Source organism: Branchiostoma lanceolatum, chromosome 7, assembly GCF_035083965.1.
Source record: "Branchiostoma lanceolatum isolate klBraLanc5 chromosome 7, klBraLanc5.hap2, whole genome shotgun sequence".
NCBI lineage: Eukaryota > Metazoa > Chordata > Leptocardii > Amphioxiformes > Branchiostomatidae > Branchiostoma > Branchiostoma lanceolatum.
Genome location: NC_089728.1, coordinates 233,793 through 261,449, shown reverse-complemented (window position 1 = coordinate 261,449; position 27,657 = coordinate 233,793). Strand labels below are relative to the sequence as shown.

The window sequence follows — 27,657 nt, the reverse complement described above, 5'->3', positions numbered from 1 at the left end:
AGGGTTACATGTTAATGGAACAAACGGGTAAATTACAAAAAGTCTAACTGATCTATGTGCTGTTTTGATGTCATGTTTTCGGAATTCACTGAACATTTCATTCTGTTTTGTAAGCTGTTAGATATACTTGTTTTCTACAGGAAATTAGCTTCTTGAATATGCATGCTGATCGAATGGCAGAGAGAGACCTCTAGCCGTTTCCCCACCATGAACTTTTACCACGGTCAGCGTCAGCTATGAACACGAGTGAAGATCCGAGACGGAGATATGCGCAGATGAACACAACTTCACTTGGAGCTCAAACACTACAGGACAGGCCAAGATGGCGGATGGGTTCCACGTGACATTACGTCATGATATTACGTCATAACATATTTGACGCAGGACGTTTCCCCGTCATGTATGTGTGGCAGGAGATGTGCAGAGCCATTGCTGTTTTTCTCGTTCTAAGTTGGCACATGTCCAGTCTTTTCCATTTGGGGTAAAATTTGTATATTGTGGCGCCATATTCTTCTGCAGGGTTTGGACGCAGGCGTGTTTGGGGAGATCCTGAGTTACATCTACTCGGGAACCCTCCATGTGTCTCTAGACAACGTGCAGCCCCTGTACCAGGCAGCCGACCTCCTCCAACTGGACTTTGTGAGAGACACCTGCAGCAGCTACATGGCCAAAAACGTGGAGCGCTCCACCTGTGTGGACCTGTACAAGTTTGCGGATGTCTTCTCTGTGGACATTGTCGTGAACCGTTGTCAGGTGTGGATCGCCAGGCACTTTACTGAGGTTAGTCTTCATAATGGGTTCGGCAATTGTCCCAAATAACAATCTTGTATAAAATGAAGCCAGCAGTGAGGTATGTAATTGGGGAAAATAGACCCAGCAGAAAAGTTAAAAGGTTTAAGCCCCCCCCCCCCCTCTCACTGGACCCGCGACGCGTTGGCGACCTCGCTGCGTCCTGGATTGACTAGAAATGCAAAAAAAAATCACATAAAGCGTAAAAAGATCCGTTTTTAACGATGACATTCGTTTAGCGCTGTGTCAAATCACTCGGTCGCGGCGAGTTCGCCAACGTGTCGCGGGTCCAGTGAGAGGGGGGCAACAGGTGGTTCGGTGTAATATAACCAGCTACTGCTGCGCTGCGTGAAGCTGGTCTGCTATGCTGAATGGTGGTTATACCGGCTATATAGATGGAAATGCAGAACATTTGCTTGCTATTTTTGATTTGCACATTATCATACACACATGTAATGTCTTGTATCTCAGAACAAAAGTAAGACACATATTTCTGCAGTACCTTTGTACATGTACTCTGTACTTCCATAGGTCGCGTCCAGCGAGGAGTTCTGCAGCCTGAGTGTGGATCAGCTGACTGAGGTCATCAGCCACGATGAGCTGGATGTTAAAGAGGAGACAACAGTGTGGGAGGCTGTGGTGAGATGGGTGCAGCACAGCAGGGAGGACAGGTGGGTGTCATTATTGTGTTTTGGTGTCTTCCATTTGTCTGGTTTGCTGGCATGTTGACATTGGATGACTAAGTCTATTGATGACAGTCCTATATACTAGTAGGTGTTTTTTTTTGGCCAGTTAGGTCCCATTAAAACAAACAAATAAACAAACATGATTCAACATTCCAGAATTTTCTGTAGTGATGTAAACAAATGATCCTTAATCCCCCTCTACTCTACATCCTACAGACAGCACCACCTACCCAGCATCCTCCCTCACATCCGCTTCAAGCTTCTGACCTCAGACGACATGGCAGCCATCTTGGAACACCCCCTGATCAAGGAGGATCCTGGGAGTTCTGAGGTCATCAGGAATGTGGTACGGAGAGGGAGCTCCCATCTGAAGGCCACAGACCGGTAACTACACTTGCCACTCTCATACATGGTATTCATGGAAGAAAGTATTTGCGTCCATGAAAAACGTACATCGGCAGGGGTGTCCGACCTCTAAAGTGTCAATCTAGAGTATAATTTCAACGTTTCACCGCTCTGGTCATCTCAATATGACAAGGTCCGGTCATAGGGCTGTAAGGTTCGAGTCACTGTTGTTCTTAATCTAAAGCCACAAAGGCATGTTAGGCAGGCACTCAAAAATGTGTTGCTCTTCAGAGAAATTGAGGTACAGCTTTTCCAATCCCTCGTCAGCTTAAGACTCTAACCTTTCATTACTATCTTTGTTCTTCACATAGTGTAAAGATGGAATACCCTGGGAACGAGACGGGCGATACTACAGCTGCACAGGACTCAAGTTCATGCAAACATGAAGAACACTCTGGTGACAAACCGTACGGCTGTGATGAGTGCGGATACTGGACGGTTCGAAAGTCTAGCCTATCCCGACACATGAGAACCCACTCTGGAGAAAGGCCGTACACATGTGACCAGTACGACTATTCTGCACCACGTAAATCCACTTTAGACCAACATGTAGCAAGTCACTCAGGACAGAAACCTTACATGTGTGGGGAGTGTGGGTACAGGACAGCTGACAAGTCGAACTTATCCCGACATATGAAAACTCACACAGCAGGGAAACCCTACATGTGTGGGGAGTGTGGCTACAAGGCAGTTCAAAAGTATCATTTATCCGAACACATGAAAACACATCCTGCGGAAAAGTCATACAAGTGTGACCAGTGTGACTATTCTTCTGCAACTAAAGCTGGACTGGACTGTCATCTAGCAAATCACTCAGGAGAGAAACCTTACATGTGTGGGGAGTGTGGGTACAGGACGGCTGACAAGTCTACCTTATCCCGACATATGAGAACCCATACCGGAGAAAAGCCCTACAAGTGTGACCAGTGCGACTATTCTGCTGCACAGAAATCTACTTTGGACCAACATCTAGCAGAACACTCAGGCAGGAAACCCTACAAATGCAGTGAGTGCGGGTACAGGGCAGCTCACAGGAGTAACTTATCCCAACATATGAGAACCCACACCGGAGAGAAACCCTACACGTGTGGGCAGTGTGGGTACATGGCAGCTAGAAAGTCTCACTTATCCCAACATATGAGAACCCACACCGGAGAGAAACCCTACACGTGTGGGCAGTGTGGGTACATGGCAGCTAGAAAGTCTCACTTATCCCAACATATGAGAACCCACACCGGAGAGAAACCCTACACGTGTGGGCAGTGTGGGTACATGGCAGCTAGAAAGTCTCACTTATCCCAACATATGAGAACCCACACCGGAGAGAAACCCTACACGTGTGGACAGTGTGGGTACATGGCAGCTAGAAAGTCTCAGTTATCCCAACATATGAGGATTCATACAGCAGACAAGCCTTACATGTGTGGAGAGTGCGGATACAGGACAGCTCACAAGACCAACTTATCTCGACACTTGAGAACTCACACAGGAGAAAGACCCTACATATGTGACCAGTGTGGGTACAGGGCAATTAAAAAGTATGCCTTATCCCTACACATGAAAACACATACTGGGGAAAAACCACACAAGTGTGACCAGTGCGACTATTCGTCTGCAACCAAAGCTGGACTTGACTGTCATCTGACAAAGCACACAGGACAGAAACCGTACAAGTGTGGGGAGTGTGGATACAGGGCAGCTCAAAAGATTCACATATCCCAACATATGAGAACTCATACAGGAGAAAAGCCCTACAAGTGTGACCAGTGCGACTATTCTGCTGCACAGCAAACCTCTTTGAACCAACATCTAGCCAAACACACTAGAGGGAAACCCTAGCCTATGGCTATGAGAGAAAATGAGTGCGGATACAAGGCAGCTCACAAGTCTCATACTACTTATTGTAATATACTTGGTACCTGAATGGCACTATCGCCCCCTAGCAAGATCTTTGTTTATTGCAGTTGCTTGAAGCAACTTTGAAAGTACAGATTCAGTTTCTCTATGTGTAAAGTTAATTTACTGACATTGGTACATAGTAGATAGATATATAGTACATAGTAGTGGAGTGATTTAGTTACTAGTGTAACTGAGTTACATAGTATAGTAATCTTCTTCTAATACATATGTATATAGAGAGATAGATATAGATACATAGATACATATACAGAAGTAAATTACTATACTACTATGTAACAGCTATTTTCCCCCCAAAAAATGTTTAAAAAATGATAGGTAGACAACGTGAACATTAACTTTCAAATACGTAAGTGACTGAATGATGTGGATAGATTGAGGTAGGATAAGTACTGCTAAAATTGTACATGGAGTAAACGACTCTTAAATAAAGTTGCGTATAAAAGGGAAATGTGTGTCGCGCTTCGTTATGTTACTACAATTGTATCATGCAGCTTTTTCCTGATGAGTTACTGCTAGAGTCCTATCTATCTTGCATTTTTGTTGCTATTATGATCTAGCTGGCGTTAGGTCTGACAGGATAAACAAATGAATTAAAATTTGACAATTCGTGGTTTAAAATGCCAACCGGCTTGGTATGTTGATTTGCCGGCGCGTCTCAAGCTCGTGACATGAGACCAGTGTCCCTCCTCTCAGTCTTAGCAAAGCTTCTGGAGAGGAGCATCTTGAAAAGGCTACTACCTTCCATCCTGACTGTCGTCAAGGACCAGTACGCCTACGTTAAGGGTTCCTCTACGACCCTGGCTCTGGTTCGCATGGTGCAGACGTGGCTGACAGCAGTGGACTCAAACAAGCCGACCCTGGTCAGAGCCATCTTTGCGGACATGAGCAAAGCGTTTGATCGCGTAGACCACGCTTTGCTCTTACAGCGCGTGATTGACATCCACGTTAGCCCTCACATGCAAAGCCAAAGGTGGATCCACAGCTACCTACAGAACCGCCGGCAGAGAGTTGTAGTGGACGGCGAGACCAGCTCTTGGCTCACCCTGACGTCGGGGGTGCCACAGGGAGGGGTCCTTTCCCCGTATCTGTTCCTCCTCTTCATGAGCACGCGCACCACTGTTCATAACGACACCATGAATGTTGGTTATGCCGACGACGTTTCTCTGTCTATGACTCTCTCTGTGTCCTTAGCCGACCAAGACACAACTGTTGAAGACGAGTCTTCTCACCTCAACTCCTGGGCAGAAGACAACAGGATGACACTGAACGGTGGAAAGAGCCTGCTTCTCCAGATCTGTTTCAGTAGATCTGTCCCTACCCCACCCACGATTACTCTCGGAGGCCAACCAGTGCCATCTGTGGACTGTGCAAAGGGACTAGGTTTTTTCATAGACAAAGACCTCACCTTCAACGAACAGGTTACCTCCATGATCTGCAAAGCTTCGCGTAGACTGCATTATTTGCGTCTGCTGACTAAACAAGGCACCAGTGTCACGGACCTTGTACAGATCTACATGACTCTAGTAAGACCACTAGGCACTACTCGAGTACGGCCATGTGCTACTGGTCGGGTGCTCGAAGGAGCAAGAACTGGCTATCGAGAGGGTCCAACGCCGGGCCTTGCGCATTATTTCCCTTGGAGGTAGGCGTTCCGTTCCCGATCGGCCAACACTGAAGTCGAGGAGGGAGGAGGCAGCTGTGCACCTGCTTGAACGCATGCTTCAGGAGGACCATCCCCTGCACGACTTAGTGCCTCCCACGAGGTCAGGGGCCACCGGACTCAGACTCAGAAACTCTAGTGCAATAAGTGTTCCTAAAGCCCGTACTAAGCATCCTCGTCCACCAGGACCCTTCCGCTCCACGTTACATCGCTCGCAGAAAGGGCCCTGGTAACACGGGATGGCATCCATGGTTATTACGATATCGCCACCAAAACAGCTTCAGCCAATCAGAGGGGTTAAAACCCGTTTGCTTCCTCTCATCGGAAGCAACCGCGCAAAGAACGCTGGGAAGCTATCAACCAATCAGCTTACGTATTACGGCTAGCTCATTAATTATTCATGAGCTACAACTGCCGTTTGTCCCAAATAAGGGTTAGCTCATTAACTATTCATGAGCTACAACTGCCGTTTGTCCCAAATAAGGGTTAGCTCATTAATTATTCATCAGCAAGTCTCGTCGACCTGCAATAACCATGGATGCCATCCCGTGTTACCAGGGCCCTTTCTGCGAGCGATGTAACGTGGAGCGGAAGGGTCCTGGTGAACGAGGATGGTACTAAGAGGCTCAGTAATTCCTTCCTCCACTGTGCAATACGGCTGTATAACAAGGCTAAAGTATAGATTTTAACTGCGTAACTGTTTTTCCCTATATTTTAGATCAGTCACATCGTGCAATATAGTGGACTGTGAGTCATTGTTTTATGAGATTGTGATGTATAGACTACTGTATGTAATAAGGACGTAATTCGGGTGTGTTTGCCCGCGAGTTCCTTACCAATAAAATCATTCATCATTCATTCATTGTAGCTCCTTAAGTGTACATTTAATTTAGTACATTAAAGACATTTAGAGCTAACACAGGATTGCCTTTTTATTTCACCCACCCATTCTATCAGATCTAGCCTGGAATCCCGACCTATTTATAGCTGCCGGGTCTCTTCTCTCCCTCTATTTTGCGGAGGGAGAGAAGAGACCCGGCAGCTATAAATAGGTCGGGATTCCAGGCTAAACAGATCTCCATTTAACGTCCTATCCAAGGGAGATTTCTTACCAAAGCTAAATACTCATTTTACCTGAGTGAAGTAAGGACAACGGCACAACGTCGGGGCGTGTCGAGGGACTCTAACCCAGGACCTCTGGATTCTGGGCCAAACACCCTACCATTACGCCACGCCGACACCTTTGCGGGGACGTGACTCAGGGGATCAATTTTATTATCTCAGTGTCAATAAAGCAGCGAGAGACGGTTTCCCTGCCAATCCCGGGGGTACCGGAAGTGCAGCGCGGTGCTTTCCTCCCGACTATTTGCCTCCAGCACTACGCGGTAAGTGCCGTACAGACCGCCTGGGGATAAAAGGGAGACGAGCCGCCTTTCATGTTTCAGCAGCTCCCTTTTATGTTGTGGTTTTAAAACTTGTCCGGTTGCCCGAGTAACGTTTGTACTGAGTACATTTTATGCCGCGGACTGAAGTGCTGCGACGTTTAACCCCGACCCAGTGGGCCCGCGGGTGATGGTAATGATGATGTTGCGGCAAGAAAGGTGCTCAAGTAACCCGCTCCCGGTCCGAGTGACTCTTGGGCTCGGAAGGCGCTACCAGAGTGTTTCCAAGGGTAGGAAAACAAATCAGAGGACGCTGAAACACAGATTGACAGAATACCGCGCCTAATGTCAGCTTGCGGGAACAAATATCATAAGTGTATATCAAGAAATGTTAACGACTATTTCTTTTACGTTTGGGTGTTTTGTTTACCGTAACTAAAGTCAAGGTCATTTCCATACCGATGTGACTTTGACCTTACTTACGGTAATTTGTAGCCGGTGGTCCGTTGTAAACAGGTGTAGAAACTACATCACGACTTCCCAAGCAACATTTCAACCAACTTATCACAAGGCTAAACTTCAATGACTGATGTTAGTGATTTTCTAATTTGTTATTCTGGATGCTGCGTTCATTCATTAAAACATCAATTCACAGGCTGGTTTACACGCGCATTTCCAAGTGTGAACCGGGTTTACACACGCATTTCCAAGCACACTCAGCTAAGAATCGCGTGTGTGAACCGGGCTAGAGTTTTGGTTAGTGAGTTCAGTTCCTCGTCCGGTGACTATTATCCACTGCTTTCTGAAACGTCTGGCCGTTTCCAAATTCTATCCAGATACTTGAGTAACTGTTTGCGTGATGTTAGTGGATTCGGGGCTGTTTATTGTTATTGTTATATATGGGTACCTACTGGCTGAAATAATACAGCCTGGTGAATATTGCTGCACGGTGCAAATGAGGCGACGTCGTAAACTTGCGTGACGTGCCAGGTGTGCGCGCGTCCGTCGGTACGTGTGCCGCTTACGTACACACCTGTAAATCACATGGACAGGTGTTATTAAAGGTGACGTCAGTACAGCAAACTTTTAATATCCACATTCCTGGTCCTACGTGTCAGCATTTGTCAACTCAACACCTCGCTTCATTCCTTTCATGTTTTCTGTCTTCATTATTTCCTTCTTGTTTCTTATCTTTTTCAGAGTTAATTTTTGTCCGTTATCTTTTTCGTCACTCTGTCTTTCACCTTTTCTGTCATTTCTTCACTTATTGTAGCACCCCCAGAGCCGAGATTCCCGTTATCAGCGCTTCCTGATCACAGCCCCCCTTGTGATTTGTTGGTTTCCTGGTGACCTCTAGCCCTCCTCTGGCTACCGTATAAATCAGTCGCCACAAGAGGACGCGTCGCCGATAAAAAGTCGCCACAATTTGCCACACGCCTCCCTATCTGTGTAGCAAAGTGAGCCCTGGGAAAGGCATCCTACCCGTCACGCTGAAGCCTGAATAACAAAGCGTGCACACCGCTCTGTCGCGTGAAGGAAGATTCGGGTTGTTTCTTACGGACATACTTGTGGGCTGTGGAGAGGACGTCCTTACTAGTTGCCTCACGACGACAGGTGTGCGCCCTGTGTACGTCATCACTACCACCTCCCCGCGCGCTTCCCAAAAAGCTCTGCGTGTTTTGCTAGTCTAGGTTCGCTGTCTGCCAGAAGCGGGACTTCCGAGCCGTGTCTGATAACGGAGCGCGTTTCTGGAGCTCTGACGCGAGCAGTTGTCGCTCCTGTCATTGGAGCCTGGAGATTTCAGAGTCGCGGGCGGCGTCGCTTATAAACAAGGGGAGGTTTTTAGACTCCTCGTCACTGCCGTGGAATTCTTCAAGAGATATAATAACACTGTTGTTGTCGTTAACGGAATAACAGAGTCCAGCTGAGCACGGGTGTTTTTGGATGTTGGACATGTGGACATGTGGAGTTCTGCATGTGCCTGCTGGATTTTTAAAGTCTAAAGGCACGGTCACAATTGTGCGGTACGATTTCATTTCAACGTAGGACTGTCAGCGGGGCTATGGCAGAATCGACCACCGACAAGGATCCACGACCTCATTACCTTCGCCACGAAGGTTATGTTTTCGGTGCCGTCTGTCTGTTGTGAGCATAACTCGAGAAGCTGTGGATGGATCCTTGTGATACTTTTCAGTTGTACGACAGCCGAATTGTGCACGACGCGTCCGCGACTGTTCCAGGAATGCCCCCAACTTGCTGTCGTAAACCCGTCGTGCGGCGGTTGTGACGACGCCCTCACCTGTGACGCTACCTGGTCACCTCGGCAGCTTTGAAGTGTGTCCTTCCCTCAACACCAGCAGCGCGCGGTAAGAAATGTCAGTCTTGAACACGAGTTGGACAGGCAACGGTTCTACCGCCGGTCTCAACACGAGTTGGGCCGTGAACGGTTCCACCGCCGGTCTCAACACGAGTTGGGCCGTGAACGGTTCTACCGCCGGTCTCAACACGAGTTGGGCCGTGAACGGTTCCACCGCCGGTCTCGACACGAGTTGGGCCGTGAACGGTTCTACCGCCGGTCTCAACACGAGTTGGGCCGTGAACGGTTCCACCGCCGGCCCCACGGCCGCTGGCGACGAGTGCATCTCCTTCGGGCAGGATGTGGTCAACGCGTTCGTGGACTCGTCCTTTGCAGAGGTACGTGACGTCATGGTTTAGTTCATGCTACACTCTAACATTGGCTTAGGACCTGTATTGTGATCAGAGTTGTTGACCTTACTCCCATTGCTTACCAGGGCCAAACCTCTGTAATGTAGCTAACCCGTAGTTAACCCTGGTGGCTTCAAAACGTAAATCATTCTTAGTCAGCAGATATTAGGGCACGGCCGTACGATCGCAAACTGAGGGCATTCTTGGGACAATCGTGAATGTGTCATTTAAAATCCAGCTTTCTTGTTACGCAAAGGGATACCTTGGATCCTTTACGATAGCTGGTTCTGTCACATACGATTAAAACGTCTACAAAACAAACTGAACTGCACGACGGCCTACGACCGATATGACGGCGCTGTTAGTCAAATGTTTTGCCATTTGAGATACATGCATGAGCGCACTGGTTGTTAAGCTGATAGATTACACAAAATATCTTCTGTCCTCAGGACCACTAGCTACTTGAAAAACCAACATGCTTCACCTCAGTTGACGATGACTGTTTTACTTTTTTTTACCTCAGGACAAACTGCACGTGATCGTGTTCCTGGGCGTGGTCTGCGCGCTAGGCACCACGGGAAACCTGCTGGTCATCCTGGTGAACGCCCGGCGGAAGGACAAGTCCTCGGCCGCCATCTTTGTTCTGACCTTGGCCGTGGTTGACCTCTTCATCTGCGCCCTGAAGATTCCCCTGAAGATGGTGGAGATGCAACACGTGACCTACACCAGCACGATGTGGTGTAAGGTAGGAGGCCGTTGTTAACATCCAAACATCCCCCTAAGCCGAATAGAAATACTTTTTTTACCTGTCACGTACCTCAAGGCAATTCTGACTGTTTCACAGATGCGTTCTCGAACGAAAAGTATTTACATCATGTTACAGGGAACGGCATCCACAATCCGGTCCCAAACGAACCTTAACCGTTCTTTAAATAGCTGCGTTATCATCTACAAGCAGACGTTTAGGGGCAAAGTCGTGTCGGTTTCGCGCAGTCCCCAGGTCGAAACCGTCACGATTCTCCCTCATGATTTGCCTGGATAAAGCGTCAAATCTGCTCGTCTGAACAACCCGGCCACAGATGTACAGCAGGCTTTTAGAAGCGTTTTGTGGCCAAAAATATACCCCCTTGCTAGTTTCTTCTAAGGTTGTAAATCTAAGGTTCATAAAACAGTCATTGTATGTTTCAATTGATTAATCAAAGTCTGGGCCAAAGAGCAGTAGCTGGGCTACTGACAAGCCAGTCTGGGCGCTGTTTACAAAACCTTGTCCCTGAAAATTTTGAACGAATCGTCAGAAAGTCTTCTTGTCACTCCCTCCGCAGTCGAGTCCGTACTTTACGCTGGCCAGCCTGCTGAGCTCCGTGTTCCTGCTGACCGCCATCGCAGTGGACCGCTACCGCGCTGTGGCGAGACCTGTCAGCTACCGCGTCGCCAAGTAAGTCTGCTATAGAACTGTATAATCGATAAAAGCCATGCCTGCTTTTTGTGTTATGTTGCTGCTGTGTTATGTTCCAGGAATTGGAACAGTAGCGTGCTTGTGTACTTTCCAGGAACAGAAGTCTGCCGTCCGCACTGTGCTATAATCCAGGAACACAAGCGTGCCTGTAGTCCGCGTGCTGACCGTGCTTTGCAGGGTACGTTCCAGGAACCGTGTGCGTGCTGACGGTGCTGTGTTATGTGGTCTACTTATATTCCAGGAACAGGTCTGTGCCCTTGGTCTCCATGCTGACGGTGCTGTGTTATGTTCCAGGAACAGGTCCGTGCCCTTGGTGTGCGTGCTGACCGTGCTATGTTATGTTCCAGGAACAGGTCCGTGCCCTTGGTGTGCGTGCTGACCGTGCTATGTTATGTTCCAGGAACAGGTCCGTGCCCTTGGTCTGCGTGCTAACCGTGCTGTGTTATGTTCCAGGAACAGGTCCGTGCCCTTGGTCTGCGTGCTAACCGTGCTGTGTTATGTTCCAGGAACAGGTCCGTGCCCTTGGTCTGCGTGCTGACGGTGCTGTGTTATGTTCCAGGAACAGGTCCGTGCCCTTGGTCTGCGTGCTGACGGTGCTGTGTTATGTTCCAGGAACAGGTCCGTGCCCTTGGTCTGCGTGCTGACGGTGCTGTGTTATGTTCCAGGAACAGGTCCGTGCCCTTGGTCTGCGTGCTAACCGTGCTGTGTTATGTTCCAGGAACAGGTCCGTGCCCTTGGTCTGCGTGCTGACGGTGCTATGTTATGTTCCAGGAACAGGTCCGTGCCCTTGGTGTGCGTGCTGACCGTGCTATGTTATGTTCCAGGAACAGGTCCGTGCCCTTGGTCTGCGTGCTAACCGTGCTGTGTTATGTTCCAGGAACAGGTCCGTGCCCTTGGTCTGCGTGCTAACCGTGCTGTGTTATGTTCCAGGAACAGGTCCGTGCCCTTGGTCTGCGTGCTGACGGTGCTGTGTTATGTTCCAGGAACAGGTCCGTGCCCTTGGTGTGCGTGCTGACGGTGCTGTGTTATGTTCCAGGAACAGGTCCGTGCCCTTGGTCTGCGTGCTGACGGTGCTGTGTTATGTTCCAGGAACAGGTCCGTGCCCTTGGTCTGCGTGCTAACCGTGCTGTGTTATGTTCCAGGAACAGGTCCGTGCCCTTGGTCTGCGTGCTGACGGTGCTGTGTTATGTTCCAGGAACAGGTCCATGTCCTTGGTCTGCGTGCTGACGGTGCTGTGTTATGTTCCAGGAACAGGTCCGTGCCCTTGGTGTGCGTGCTGACGGTGCTGTGTTATCATGTTCCAGGAACAGGTCCGTGCCCTTGGTCTGCGTGCTAACCGTGCTGTGTTATGTTCCAGGAACAGGTCCGTGCCCTTGGTCTGCGTGCTGACGGTGCTGTGTTATGTTCCAGGAACAGGTCCATGTCCTTGGTCTGCGTGCTGACGGTGCTGTGTTATGTTCCAGGAACAGGTCCGTGCCCTTGGTGTGCGTGCTGACGGTGCTGTGTTATGTTCCAGGAACAGGTCCGTGCCCTTGGTGTGCGTGCTGACGGTGCTGTGTTATGTTCCAGGAACAGGTCCGTGCCCTTGGTCTGCGTGCTAACCGTGCTGTGTTATGTTCCAGGAACAGGTCCGTGCCCTTGGTTTGCGTGCTGACGGTGCTGTGTTATGTTCCAGGAACAGGTCCATGTCCTTGGTCTGCGTGCTGACGGTGCTGTGTTATGTTCCAGGAACAGGTCCGTGCCCTTGGTGTGCGTGCTGACGGTGCTGTGTTATGTTCCAGGAACAGGTCCGTGCCCTTGGTGTGCGTGCTGACCGTGCTGTGTTATGTTCCAGGAACAGGTCCGTGCCCTTGGTCTGCGTGCTGACGGTGCTGTGTTATGTTCCAGGAACAGGTCCGTGCCCTTGGTCTGCGTGCTGACGGTGCTGTGTTATCATGTTCCAGGAACAGGTCCGTGCCCTTGGTCTGCGTGCTGACGGTGCTGTGTTATGTTCCAGGAACAGGTCCGTGCCCTTAGTCTGCGTGCTGACGGTGCTGTGTTATCATGTTCCAGGAACAGGTCCGTGCCCTTGGTCTGCGTGCTGACCGTGCTGTGTTATGTTCCAGGAACAGGTCTGTGCTCTTGGTGTACGTGCTGACCGTGCTGTGTTATGTTCCAGGAACAGAGGCGTGCCCTTGGTGTGCGTGCTGACCGTGCTGTGTTATGTTCCAGGAACAGAGGCGTGCCCTTGGTCTGCGTGCTGACCGTGCTGTGTTATGTTCCAGGAACAGGTCCGTGCCCTTGGTCTGCGTGCTGACCGTGCTGGCGGGCTTCCTGCTGTCCATCCCGGCGGTGCTGCTGCAGGACGAGGTTCCGGGAATCCGCGTGGGGCCGGCCTGCGAGACCGTCAGCTTCTGCAGCAGCGTGGGCGGCGTGACGCACGGACGGATCTACTTCGGCGCCACCGCCGCCGTCTTCTTCGCCTCCGTCCTCGCCATGGCCGTGCTCTACGCGCTGGTGAGTTTGTCTTAGCTGTGGGGAAATTCTGCTGTGTTTTCCAGGCCGTATGTTCTTTGAAACAAAGACCCAATTTGACACGTCGTTTTCCAGGACGTAGGTAAATGCACTTGGAAGTTCTTGGTGCTTTGACTACCTGTGCTTTATGTATATCAGTCTGTAGTGATTGACTCAGACGTTCCTTGCTCTGCAGGTTTACAAGCACGTGATGGACCTGGTGCATCCGCTGCCGCAGGGCGCGTCGGTCTGGGCGGCCCTGCAGCGCCGCCTGCCCCACCCGGGTGCCGGCATCCCGACCCCTTCCGGACTCAGCATCCAAACCACAGACCACCAGGCGCCGCACACGGACAACCGCCACCCCGAGAACCTGGAAACATCGCAGAAACCTGACCAGGAGGAGGGAAAGGAGCATTCGCGGGCCTCCCCACCCACAACCTCTCATCCCAACCTTGCCCGGACAAGGTCAACCCCCTCCCACCCTGACGCTGACAGGGCAAGGTCGCCCCCCTCCCATCCCGACCCTGACAGGACAAGGTTACCCCCTTCTCATCCCGACCCTGCCTGGCCAAGGTCGCCCCCCTCCCACCCCGCCCGCTGGCTCAAAAAGACCCGCCTGTCCACCGTGCAGCGGCAGTACCGGGTGGCCAAGCTGCTCCTGCTGGTGACGTCAGTGTTCATCCTGTCATGGCTGCCCTACTGGGTCATCAGTCTGTATGACGTCGACAAGCCGAGCTGGCTGCTGCTCCAGCCCGAGGCCGTTAAGAGAACAGTCGTCTTCTTCTCCAACTTCTACTTCATCAACAACGCCGCCAACCCCATCATCTACACCTTCGTGCAGAAGGACTTCAGAGACAGGCTGGTAAAACTCTTCAAGTGCAGCCGGATCTAGTCTGCACAGTTCTTCTGAAGACTTAAGGGACAGGCTGGTTAAACTCTTCAAGTGCAGCCGGATCTAGTCTGCACAGTTCTTCTGAAGACTTAAGGGACAGGCTGGTAAAACTCTCAAGTGTGGACCAAACTAGCCTGCACGGTTCTTTTAAAGACTTAAGGGCCAGGTTGACAAAACTTTTCAAGCGTGGCCGGAGCTAGTCTTCAGAGCATGTGAAGACTTCAGAGATAGTGACATACTGACAGTACTCTTCAAGAGCAGCCGCAACTAAACCACAGACTACATAAGGCTCCGGGCACAGAATACGCAAAAGACAGAAAGACAGAAGGCCGGATTCTTGGATCGACCTGAGAGAGGTTTGCACACCAAACCCTTCGGGCTGAGACGTCTGAACAGGACTGTACTGTATGATATTTCTGTAATGATAGGCTGGTAAAACTCTTCAAGTGCAGCCGGAACTAGTCTGCACAGTTCTTCTGAAGACTTAAGGCACATCAGGCTGGTAAAGCTCTCAAGTGTGGACCGAACTAGTCTATACATAACTGTCACAGTGCTTCTTTATGTGCAGCCGGAACTAGTCTGCACAGTTCTTCTGAAGACTTAAGGGCCAGGCTGGTAAAACTCTTCAAGATCGGCCGCAACTAGCCTACAGATAGAGTACATTAGCGTGAGTACAGAGTATGCAAAAGACAGACAGACCAAGGTGTTCTAATACGGCAGCCGCGGCCGGACCAAAGGACCTGCCAGAGGTTTGCACGCAAAATCATGCAGAGTGAGACGTCTGTACAGGGCTGTACTGTATCCTGTATTGATATCTCCTAGTTGAGAGCCCGAATGATGAGTTGTTCACGGCTGTATTCTCTTAAAAAGGAGCTGAGTTTCCCGTCCGCACTCAGAGGAGCTGAAAGGACAGACTTATCATGTCACTTATTGCTGGTGTTGGGCGTTAATATTTAATGTTATAGACATGTATATCTAGTTGTTAAATGGTGCCACGTGCAGGTGGCTTGTCTGTAGCTTCATTAAAAAGTTTGAAATCAACCAGATAAATTCTGTACAGTTTTCCAGTTTTCCCCCAACGGTTGAACACGTATCTAACGCTTGATTTTCCTCCATACATGGAAAACACTCAGAGTCGTACCTAGTACACAATGACGCTGTCGCTATCTGAATGACGTAGCAACTTCATGGTATGATTTATGAGTGGAGCTGCCGTTAAGGATGATTTGTAACAACACGAAAAGCCTGTGTGCTGTAGCCTGTACGTGTGGTGTAATCTGTACGTCTCTATAGCTAGGATTTATGCTCGCAGCGCTGTTAGGAGGGCTGAGATTCTCGGTCGTGAATGGTCACTATTTATCAATTCAACGTTCTGTCTCAAGCCGTGAATGTATCAGTAGCTTATGTGTGCCAGAATTAAACGTTAATCAAACACAAACTATACACATGGTAAAGAAGATTAGCGTCTCATTTAAGAGCTCGAAATGTTTTAAGCGAAAAGTGAATGCACCAAATCAGTAGACTCGTTAAGTTCAACAAAATAATGGCTAAGTATAGAATAAAAGCAGAAATAGATAGGCAACTATAGAGAAAACCGACCTGGTTTACCAGTGGTACCGACTGCACCGCATTATCGTCGGCCCAAGACAGGCCTTTGCGCCAGGCATTGCAAACAACAGAACTGCCCATGCAATGTTGGTTCGGTCAGTCGCACCACTTGTACGCTTTTCCTGTTCCCAGCATGTAGCGTTAGTTATTATCAGAACGCTCACAGTATCTCCATTCATTGTCTATGGTTTAGATTCTTCTTCTTCTGTCAGTCTAATACATTTACTAAAAGTTATTCGTTACACGGGCCATGGTATGATAAAATCTGGATGAATTACTGATGGTTTTCGTAATAAAAATGCTTGACAAAATTTATTTGGAGCAAAGGTTGCTGCGGGTGAAGTGGCTTATAAATACCTGGCGGCGGGCCTGTGTGCCGCGGGGTGAATTGTTGTTACGTCCTTCAGCAGGTAACTACTGTTTGTGGTTTGTGCCTGTTTATTGCACCACGCTGGTGGGAGGACCAGACGCCTTTATTTGCTTTCTGTAATGTTCGTTTTAAATGTAAGAGTCCTGCCGAGGAACAGAGCGGCGAAACGTCCGGGTTCCCGTAGTCCTTCCGGCCAGGCAGGAATATCACCAGTTCTGTACGAAACGTCTGATGCCTCAACCAGTCAGGGTTCTGTCTTAGCATAGGAAATTGAAGGCAGTGTATTGGGACAGTGTAAAGTGTCTAATGGTAAGACTTCTGCCTATAGGAACGGACCGGCGACACGCCCGGGGCCCGCAGTCCTGACAGGAGAATCACCAGTCCTGTTCGGTACTCTTTCCAGAAACGTCTGATGCTCCAATCGGTAAGGTTTCGGTCACATTCTTGTCAAGATAGGTTTTGTAAAGACGGCAGATTGAGGACAGTAGTCGTGGAGCTGACGTACAAAATTTAGCCGACTGGCGACGGACGTGAAGTTGTCGTAGATCCCTGTCGACTGTCGGTTCTGTCACAGCGTCGCCGACAATCGTGCGGGACTACAGCGTGTGCAGTTTTCACTGTGGCCGCGCCTCGGCATGGGGAACGTTACCTGCCGGCCGGTGCAAGATACCTGTATATAGCCACACACGCACATGAGCTGAACCAACCGCCTTCACCAGCGACACTCGGTGCAAGGTGCGTACACAGCTGGAGATCGCGCGTCGGCTGTAACTGTGCCCGAGCTTTGAGAATCCTAGTGCCTGCTGGTGCAAGGTACGTGTATATAGCCACAACCACATCTACACCAGCGACACTCGGTGCGAGGTACGTAACCGTACGTCTACCGCGACCCCGCCCTACCATGGAGAACGCCACGTGCCTGCCGGTTCCACAGGACACGCTGAACGCCCTGCTGGACCGGACCTACGCCCGGCAGATGTTCCCGGTGATCGTGTACCTGCTGGTGCTGTGTCCGGTGGGCGCGCTGGGCAACCTGCTGGTCATCCTCGTGAACGGCGCCCGGAGGAACAAGTCCTCCTCAACCTGCTTCATCCTGGCGCTGGCGGGCGCCGACTTCCTCATCTCCGCGGTCGTCGTGCCCATGAAGGTCTTCTCGTACTACCATATCACATATACTAGCGACGCCTGGTGCAAGGTACGTACGCGCACACACACACACGCACACACACGTACTACCACATCACATACACCAGCGACGCCTGGTGCAAGGTAGGTACACACACACACACACACACACACACACAAACACACAGTAACACACAAAACTGGCCATGGTAACAACATATGTTATTGTTTCCCATTTAAACTGATGATATTGCTGCCGTGCCGATGCAACGTGAATAATTATTTCAGAAAGAAGTATTTTAGCCCAGAAAGATACTCATAGATAACATGGCAATATCATCTGATTCACTCCCCCCTCCTTGTGCTTTCCCAGATCAACCCGTACCTGACCACGGCCAGCGTCCTCTCCTCCACATTCCTGCTCATCGCCATCACCGCGGACAGATTCTACGCCGTCTACTGGCCCGTGCAGTACCTGTCAGTCAAGTAAGTCCCACCGTCTACTGGTGTCTACTGCCATCTACTGGCCTGTGCAGTACCTGTCAGTCAAGTAAGTCCCACCGTCTACTGGCCCGTGCAGTACCTGTCAGTCAAGTAAGTCCCACCGTCTACTGGCCCGTGCAGTACCTGTCAGTCAAGTAAGTCCCACCGTCTACTGGCGTCTACTGCCATCTACTGGTCTGTGCAGTACCTGTCAGTTTTTGTTTGTTTGAACCTTTGTTTATTAAGTCAAGTAAGTCTCACCGTCTACTGGCCTGTACAGTATCTCTCAGTCAAGTAAGTCCCGCCGTCTACTGGCCTGTACAGTACCTGTCAGTCAAGTAAGTCTCACCGTCTACTGGCCTGTACAGTACCTGTCAGTCAAGTAAGTCCCGCCGTCTACTGGCCCGTGCAGTACCTGTCAGTCAAGTAAGTCCCACCATCTACTGGCCTGTACAGTATCTCTCAGTCAAGTAAGTCCCGCCGTCTACTGGCCCGTGCAGTACCTGTCAGTCAAGTAAGTCTCACCGTCTACTGGCCTGTACAGTACCTGTCAGTCAAGTAAGTCCCGCCGTCTACTGGCCCGTGCAGTACCTGTCAGTCAAGTAAGTCCCACCGTCTACTGGCCTGTACAGTATCTCTCAGTCAAGTAAGTCCCGCCGTCTACTGGCCCGTGCAGTACCTGTCAGTCAAGTAAGTCTCACCGTCTACTGGCCTGTACAGTACCTGTCAGTCAAGTAAGTCTCACCGTCTACTGGCCTATACAGTACCTGTCAGTCAAGTAAGTCTCACCGTCTACTGGCCTGTACAGTACCTGTCAGTCAAGTAAGTCTCACCGTCTACTGGCCTGTACAGTATCTCTCAGTCAAGTAAGTCCCACCGTCTACTGGCGTCTACTGTCCCGTGCAGTACCTGTCAGTCAAGTAAGTCCCACCGTCTACTGGCCCGTACAGTACCTGTCAGTCAAGTAAGTCTCACCGTCTACTGGCCCGTGCAGTACCTGTCAATCAAGTAAGTCCCACCGTCTACTGGCCTGTACAGTATCTCTCAGTCAAGTAAGTCCCACCGTCTACTGGCGTCTACTGGCCCGTGCAGTACCTGTCAGTCAAGTAAGTCCCACCGTCTACTGGCCCGTGCAGTACCTGTCAGTCAAGTAAGTCTCACCGTCTACTGGCCTGTACAGTACCTGTCAGTCAAGTAAGTCTCACCGTCTACTGGCCTATACAGTACCTGTCAGTCAAGTAAGTCTCACCGTCTACTGGCCTGTACAGTACCTGTCAGTCAAGTAAGTCTCACCGTCTACTGGCCTGTACAGTATCTCTCAGTCAAGTAAGTCCCACCGTCTACTGGCGTCTACTGTCCCGTGCAGTACCTGTCAGTCAAGTAAGTCCCACCGTCTACTGGCCCGTACAGTACCTGTCAGTCAAGTAAGTCTCACCGTCTACTGGCCCGTGCAGTACCTGTCAATCAAGTAAGTCCCACCGTCTACTGGCCTGTACAGTATCTCTCAGTCAAGTAAGTCCCACCGTCTACTGGCGTCTACTGGCCCGTGCAGTACCTGTCAGTCAAGTAAGTCCCACCGTCTACTGGCCCGTGCAGTACCTGTCAGTCAAGTAAGTCTCACCGTCTACTGGCCTGTACAGTATCTCTCAGTCAAGTAAGTCTCACCGTCTACTGGCCTGTACAGTACCTGTCAGTCAAGTAAGTCTCACCGTCTACTGGCCTGTACAGTATCTCTCAGTCAAGTAAGTCCCACCGTCTACTGGCGTCTACTGTCCCGTGCAGTACCTGTCAGTCAAGTAAGTCCCACCGTCTACTGGCCCGTACAGTACCTGTCAGTCAAGTAAGTCTCACCGTCTACTGGCCCGTGCAGTACCTGTCAGTCAAGTAAGTCTCACCGTCTACTGGCCTGTACAGTATCTCTCAGTCAAGTAAGTCCCACCGTCTACTGGCGTCTACTGGCCCGTGCAGTACCTGTCAGTCAAGTAAGTCCCACCGTCTACTGGCCCGTGCAGTACCTGTCAGTCAAGTAAGTCCCACCGTCTACTGGCCTGTACAGTACCTGTCAGTCAAGTAAGTCTCACCGTCTACTGGCCTATACAGTACCTGTCAGTCAAGTAAGTCTCACCGTCTACTGGCCTGTACAGTACCTGTCAGTCAAGTAAGTCTCACCGTCTACTGGCCTATACAGTACCTGTCAGTCAAGTAAGTCTCACCGTCTACTGGCCTATACAGTACCTGTCAGTCAAGTAAGTCTCACCGTCTACTGGCCTATACAGTACCTGTCAGTCAAGTAAGTCTCACCGTCTACTGGCCTATACAGTACCTGTCAGTCAAGTAAGTCTCACCGTCTACTGGCCTATACAGTACCTGTCAGTCAAGTAAGTCTCACTGTCTACTGGCCCGTGCAGTATTGTCAGTCAAGTAAGTCTCACTAAGCATATTTCTGTATAGACACTCGCTCGAGTTAAAGTTCCAGAATTTTAGACTACACAGTTTATCCCTTTTCATGTGTATGTAATGTAATTTACCAACTCCGAGGAAGTTTCACGCTGACATACATGTACGTTTCGCAGCTGAGCTTGGGTCTAACTGCCTGCCTCGTGGCTAATCTAACATGGTCAGCGTTACCCTAGCTATAGGCTCATTGGTCGGCTCTAAACGAATTCTGGTGTTTAGTCACTACACATATCAACCTTTTAACTCTGGACCGTTTGTCCACGATAGCTGCGTTTTTGGTTCGAGAAGAAGAACCAACAGGTCTTTATCACGGTATAACCGGAATCTGTTTGTTCACAAGACGACAACCAGCCACAGACGGGTAGATAAACCTTCAAAACCTGTACTTTTGGCCTGTGAGGGAAATAAAAAAACGGCAATAAAAACAGTAGTCTCTTGGTATTATGAATCTATTAAAGATAATCTCACTGGGCCTCAGTTAACTGAGTAACTAATTTCCAAGGGAACCTTTAATGAAATTTACTAACTCGATGATCTGTATCTGCACAGGAGGGGGCGAGTTCTGGCCGCCATTGCGGGCACGCTGTTGCTAGGCGGGGTCGTTGCTATACCGGTGGTGTTGGATTACCAGGTAGTCGGCGGGATCCGGGTCGGACCGGCATGCACCACGGTGAGCCAGTGTTACGTCACGGACAGCACCCAGGTCACCGTGCTGTTCATCGTGACAGCAGTTCTGTTCTTCCTGTCCGTGCTGATCATGGCGGTGCTGTATGCATTGGTAAGGTTCTTACGTTCACAGTAACTTCTAATCGCCAAACAAGATACACAATCTAATGGCATATGCCATAATATCTACCAGTAAACAACTGTACTGGACCAGTAAACAACTGTGTTGGTACGCAAAGTAACAGTTACTCAAGCAACTGGATAGAATTTGGAAACGGTCAGACGTTTCAGGCAGCATCCGCTGTCTTCTGTCAGTGACTGGACGAGGAACTGGCCATGGAATACCAGTCACCGTTGCCAAATTGTATCCAGTTGTTTGAGTAAGAGTTACTTTGCGTAACCTTCATCAACCGTACTTGTATCTTCAATGTTTGAAGAGACGAACATTTTCACACACTAAAGAAGTGAGAACATTACGAACTGAGCCAATTCAGAAGCGTATTATGGAAAACCGCAGTTTCTGCGGCTCCCCCGCTGTGCGGAGTGCTATTGGCACCTTGGCGCTAGCGAATAACCGCGTGGTAGCTTGACTCTAGACCAAAGACACCAAATACCAATGCCTTGTATCCTTGAATCAATTATTACGAAGTGCGCTACAATCCCGGAGCTTCCCTGGCTGACTGGAGCTTCTCTAGCTGGCTGATTTGGGAACAGTGGATGCTTGAAGATTAGTAAAGCGGTCTCCTGTATTCACATGCGTTCATTAGAGAGCTAAACAATGGTCTTACTTCACAGTTCGGTGACGGAATTTCCTTTCAATAGTGAAGCCAATCAGCGCTCTCCTTTCCTGTGACGTCCTTTCCTGTGACGTAGGTATCACAGGATATCTGTCTCAGAGTGGTCACTTTAGCATGGGAAGCGGTGTTGGCCACACACGCGGATCGTTCTAGCCCCATGGCAGGAATCAACGTCAACCATGGCATTTGTGTTGCCAAAGTTCTAGCTAGGACTAGCTCAGGGTCGGCCTCAGTGAACCCTGTTGGGGAAACTCAACTTATAGGGAGACTGAATACCACAATTAGCGGACGTGTGTTTCCAACATAACGGTAGCTCAGGATTGGATTCAGTGAGCCCTGTTGGGGAAACTCAACTTATAGGGAGACTGAATACCACAATAAGCGGACGTGTGTTTCCAACATAACGGTAGGTCAGGATTGGATTCAGTGAACCCTGTTGAGGAAACTCAACTTATAGGGAGACTGAATACCACAATAAGCGGACGTGTGTTTCAAACATAACGGTAGGTCAGGATTGGATTCAGTGAACCCTGTTGAGGAAACTCAACTTATAGGGAGACTGAATACCACAATTAGCGGACGTGTGTTTCAAACATAACGGTAGGTCTAACTCACGATTGGATTCAGTGAGCCCTGTTGGGGAAACTCAACTTATAGGGAGACTGAATACCACAATAAGCGGACGTTTGTTTCCAACATAACGGTAGGTCAGGATTGGATTCAGTGAACCCTGTTGAGGAAACTCAACTTATAGGGAGACTGAATACCACAATTAGCGGACGTGTGTTTCAAACATAACGGTACGTCAGGATTGGATTCAGTGAACCCTGTTGGGGAAACTCAACTTATAGGGAGACTGAATACCACAATTAGCGGACGTGTGTTTCCAACATAACGGTAGGTCTAACTCACGATTGGATTCAGTGAGCCCTGTTGGGGAAACTCAACTTACAGGGAGACTGAATACCACAATTAGCGGACGTGTGTTTCAAACATAACGGTAGGTCAGGATTGGATTCAGTGAACCCTGTTGGGGAAACTCAACTTATAGGGAGACTGAATACCACAATAAGCGGACGTTTGTTTCCAACATAACGGTAGGTCAGGATTGGATTCAGTGAACCCTGTTGAGGAAACTCAACTTATAGGGAGACTGAATACCACAATTAGCGGACGTGTGTTTCCAACATAACGGTAGGTCAGGATTGGATTCAGTGAACCCTGTTGGGGAAACTCAACTTATAGGGAGACTGAATACCACAATAAGCGGACGTTTGTTTCAAACATAACGGTAGGTCAGGATTGGATTCAGTGAACCCTGTTGAGGAAACTCAACTTATAGGGAGACTGAATACCACAATTAGCGGACGTGTGTTTCAAACATAACGGTAGGTCAGGATTGGATTCAGTGAACCCTGTTGGGGAAACTCAACTTATAGGGAGACTGAATACCATAATAAGCGGACGTGTGTTTCCAACATAACGGTAGGTCTAGCTCACGATTGGATTCAGTGAGCCCTGTTGGGGAAACTCAACTTATAGGGAGACTGAATACCACAATAAGCGGACGTTTGTTTCAAACATAACGGTAGGTCAGGATTGGATTCAGTGAACCCTGTTGAGGAAACTCAACTTGTAGGGAGACTGAATACCATAATAAGCGGACGTTTGTTTCAAACATAACGGTAGGTCAGGATTGGATTCAGTGAACCCTGTTGAGGAAACTCAACTTATAGGGAGACTGAATACCACAATTAGCGGACGTGTGTTTCAAACATAACGGTAGGTCAGGATTGGATTCAGTGAACCCTGTTGAGGAAACTCAACTTATAGGGAGACTGAATACCACAATTAGCGGACGTGTGTTTCAAACATAACGGTAGGTCTAACTCACGATTGGATTCAGTGAGCCCTGTTGGGGAAACTCAACTTATAGGGAGACTGAATACCACAAGTAGCGGACGTGTGTTTCAAACATAACGGTAGGTCAGGATTGGATTCAGTGAACCCTGTTGGGGAAACTCAACTTATAGGGAGACTGAATACCACAATTAGCGGACGTGTGTTTCAAACATAACGGTAGGTCAGGATTGGATTCAGTGAACCCTGTTGGGGAAACTCAACTTATAGGGAGACTGAATACCACAATAAGCGGACGTGTGTTTCCAACATAACGGTAGGTCTAGCTCACGATTGGATTCAGTGAGCCCTGTTGGGGAAACTCAACTTATAGGGAGACTGAATACCACAATTAGCGGACGTGTGTTTCAAACATAACGGTAGGTCAGGATTGGATTCAGTGAACCCTGTTGGGGAAACTCAACTTATAGGGAGACTGAATACCACAATTAGCGGACGTGTGTTTCAAACATAACGGTAGGATTAATGTTAGCTCAGTACTGTAGTGAGCCCTGTTGCAGGGCTGGCTGTGTGTGCTGTGGGGATTAGCATAGTAATTGACACCTAGCCGAGAGTCAATAAAACTCCGCCTGCCTGCGTCCAGACCGCTCATTTGCATTATACGCTTCTGAATTGAACCAGTTCGTAATGAAAAATCCTACCTTTTAACCATAACAAAGCCTTTAAACCACACGCCCTTTCCCTGTTATTTTATTGCCTCCGCCAGGTGTACTACAGAGTCTCACAGCTGACGGCGGGGATCCCGGGACAGTCGGCGGTGGGCCCGTCCCTGCGCGGCGGGTGGGCCGGACGGAGCGCTCGGGGCCACAGGCATGATCCCCCCGCCACCAGCACCTCCGACATCGCGCTGCGGGACGTGCGGCGGCCCGGATCAGAGGACCAGGCCCCCACAGCGTACCACTGCAGGAATAACCGGCCAGAGAGCCCGCAGCAACAGGTACGGTCACAATTCCTCCCCCCTTCCCCTCATGCCAGTCTCCACCCCCCCCTCTCCCAGCCTCCTCCAGCTCTGGCACCTTTCTGTCAATCTCACACATCGCAACCACAACCCTCCCCTACATGCTTTGAAATCATTGATCAACATGCCACTGGGCAGCCTTGTCGAGTCTGAATTATGTTGGTATTCAAATGTACACGTTGTGGGAATTACACCAAAATCAAAAAGGTTGTCTGGTGAAACTATATAGAGTACATCTTCTCAGATTACGATCATTTAAGAATATCTAAACATGTTAAAATTGGGCTTAATCCCTGAAATGTCAATTAGACAAAACGATAGGAATTTTGCATTGATATTTCCATATTCACATGAGAAACGAGTAAAGGTTTATCAAGATTTATTTATCATTCTATACCAGTCTCCTCCAGCTCTGGCACCTTCCTGTCCCGCATCGCAGCCTCCATCCTCCTCCCCGCCTCAGCATCCCTCCTCCTCCTCCGCGCACCGGCAGTACCGCGTGGCGAAGCTGCTGCTGCTCGTGACGCTGGTGTTCGTGCTGTCCTGGCTGCCCTTCTGGGTGCTGAGCCTGTACGAGGTGGCAGACCCGGGGTACCTGGCGGGGAAACCCACCGCGCTCGTCCAAGCCGTGGCGTTCATCAACGACCTGTACTTCGTCAACAACGCCGCGAACCCCATTATCTACACCTTCGTGCAGAAGTCCTTCAGGCAGAGGGTCGTCAGGCTGCTTCTGTGTCGGAGGTGCTGACGATAGGGACCGCTTAGCTTAGTCTCATATCCAGTGTTCTTGGAGCGGCGGCGTTTATTTTAGGGGAGCGCTGATACGCGATTTATTTTTACACGGGCCAAGTTCTCTTACGCCGGCGTAGGGAGTTTCGTGGCCGAGGGAGGATCGCCTCTCCCCGACTGGAAGCAGACTTGTTGGGGAGGCGAGTCTGCGAAGGATACTAGCTTAGCTCATCAGTCGAAACCGGTAATATTAATATCAATCGGTTGTGAAAAATATGCCTGCGTCGAAAAAGACTTGCTGTGGTTCTTGGTGACTGATACATGAAATTGTTATGTCAGTGGAGCCTGTACTCTTCGTACTGTACTACTGTCTCGCGTGAATAAACGCGAAGAGGAACTGAAGGCTATCCACATCAGGTCGAGCCAAACATCACATGGACGGGGGACGGTATACACTTCCTGGAACTTTTGGAAATCCCTGACGTCACGTAAGGTCAGGTGTTCTTAGTAATCGGTCAGTTACGGTCGCGAGGAAGACCGCAGTACGTTTGCAGAACATCCGGTGCATGTAGCTTACATGTATACGTATTGACTATTGTATGTGTTCAACTATCTTCTACTTGTTACGATATTAGGATATGGGCTGCGCGAACTGTGCCAGTACAACAGGCGAGAGTGACGTTAAACGTTAATAAACGTCCAATACAAACTGTAGGGAAGGTGGTCATGATTGGGAAAGGACATGCCACAAGCAGTCTGTTCTAAGGCTGTGCAAACATTAACGATAGCTAAAAAAGCAATTACTCAAACAACTGGATATGATTTTGGAAACGGTCAGACGTTTCAAGTAGCGTCCACTACTTTTCGTCAGTGACTGTGAGCAAGATCAGTTGAACAGCAGGTTTATAACCACGAACTATGAATTGATATGCAAATAAGGAGAAGACAAATTTTTTGATAGTCCAATAGAAAGCAAATTAGACAAGTCAAGACAAGGTTGAAGTAAAAGGGGACAATAGCTCCTATTGTTTTAGTATAGGAGCTAAAGCTGGTTTGCCCCCAAGGCTATGTCCCAAGTGCCAGACAGTTCCACCCTTAGCCCTCCTTTCCTAACGATAGCTGTATGTGTCTTCATTCACTGATGTAACAATTTTGAGTCAGTCGCTCCCTCAGCACAGGGAGGTACAAGAGAAAACAGGGGAGAGAATGCTCCTGTCTTTTCCAGCCATTACATTCTCCCCGAGCCCATTAAAAACCACTTAAGCGCCAGGCGTGCCGCGCTGTTATGGTTGTTGACAGAGCCCCCCACTTGTGACCCGCACCGGCCTCGAGTAGCAACACGTTTACGACACTTGCCGGTTTACAGCCCGCATCATGAGCCTCTTCAGAGTTGCCCGGCAGCTGGCGGGTTTCTGTGTCGGCTCCGAGAAGATGTGATCACGTGAGGTTTCAGCGAGCTTCTGTTTCCTTCCGCTTTTCATGTTTGAAATGTACTGTTTTATTTTTCAAAAGGTTCAACTTATGATTAGCAATGGGAATGAAAGCACGTCTAAAATGAGAAAAGACGAGAATGACAAAAAGCTTCTCCCCCACATCTGCTGGGAGACCATTCTCCGTTATATGTTTCATGCTGTAGGAGTGGGGCAACGGGAGGGCTCATGTTTTTATGGAGCAGCAGTTTTATGAGGAACCCAAACATCGACACCTGGCGACAGGTGAGGAACACTTAACACACCTGGCGACAGGTGAGGAGCTCAAAGGAAGGACTGAGGTTGGGATGAAAGGTCGGGGACGTGGGCTGCAGGTTCCACATGTTAACGTCATAATGATCGTAGATGTTAAAAACGTGGAGTTCAACACGTTTGATGATAGGACACAGCTACTTCTACTGATAGCATCCATGTGCGCCGTGGCGTTTATCCGTGTAATTGCAAATCCTGCTCGTTCTGAAAGATACTCCAGAGCGGTGTCACTTTGAGTAAAATAGAAACAACTGACATCTAGCAAATGAAAACTAACCATAAAACTAGTTCTGATGCTGAGAAAAGGGGTAACATTACATTTCCCAGCAAGGCTGCGAATCGCCCGATGTCGTGTGTCAAGTTCATAGAAAATGCGTTGCTTCCTAATAAGGCACGTGGCGCGTTTGTGGTTT

General features: G+C 49.3%; 3 protein-coding genes across 3 annotated transcripts; all 3 read left to right on the top strand.

Moving 5' to 3' along the window:
- The first annotated feature begins 21 nt into the window (after positions 1-21).
- On the top strand, positions 22-4,424 carry LOC136438461 (zinc finger protein 665-like). The gene is made up of 4 exons (XM_066433258.1): positions 22-780; positions 1,321-1,460; positions 1,692-1,859; positions 2,192-4,424. The coding sequence occupies exons 1-4, from the start codon at positions 664-666 to the stop codon at positions 3,717-3,719; spliced, it is 1,953 nt and encodes a 650-aa protein (XP_066289355.1). The 5' UTR covers positions 22-663; the 3' UTR covers positions 3,720-4,424.
- A 4,432-nt stretch (positions 4,425-8,856) lies between these two features.
- Positions 8,857-14,669, top strand: LOC136438286 (alpha-2C adrenergic receptor-like). The gene is made up of 6 exons (XM_066433049.1): positions 8,857-9,536; positions 10,072-10,293; positions 10,871-10,983; positions 11,299-11,370; positions 13,269-13,500; positions 13,694-14,669. The coding sequence occupies exons 1-6, from the start codon at positions 9,216-9,218 to the stop codon at positions 14,387-14,389; spliced, it is 1,656 nt and encodes a 551-aa protein (XP_066289146.1). The 5' UTR covers positions 8,857-9,215; the 3' UTR covers positions 14,390-14,669.
- Positions 14,670-17,268: 2,599 nt separating this feature from the next.
- On the top strand, positions 17,269-17,982 carry LOC136438285 (chemerin-like receptor 1). Its single transcript, XM_066433048.1, has 2 exons — positions 17,269-17,562; positions 17,866-17,982. The coding sequence occupies exons 1-2, from the start codon at positions 17,269-17,271 to the stop codon at positions 17,980-17,982; spliced, it is 411 nt and encodes a 136-aa protein (XP_066289145.1).
- Positions 17,983-27,657: the final 9,675 nt, after the last annotated feature.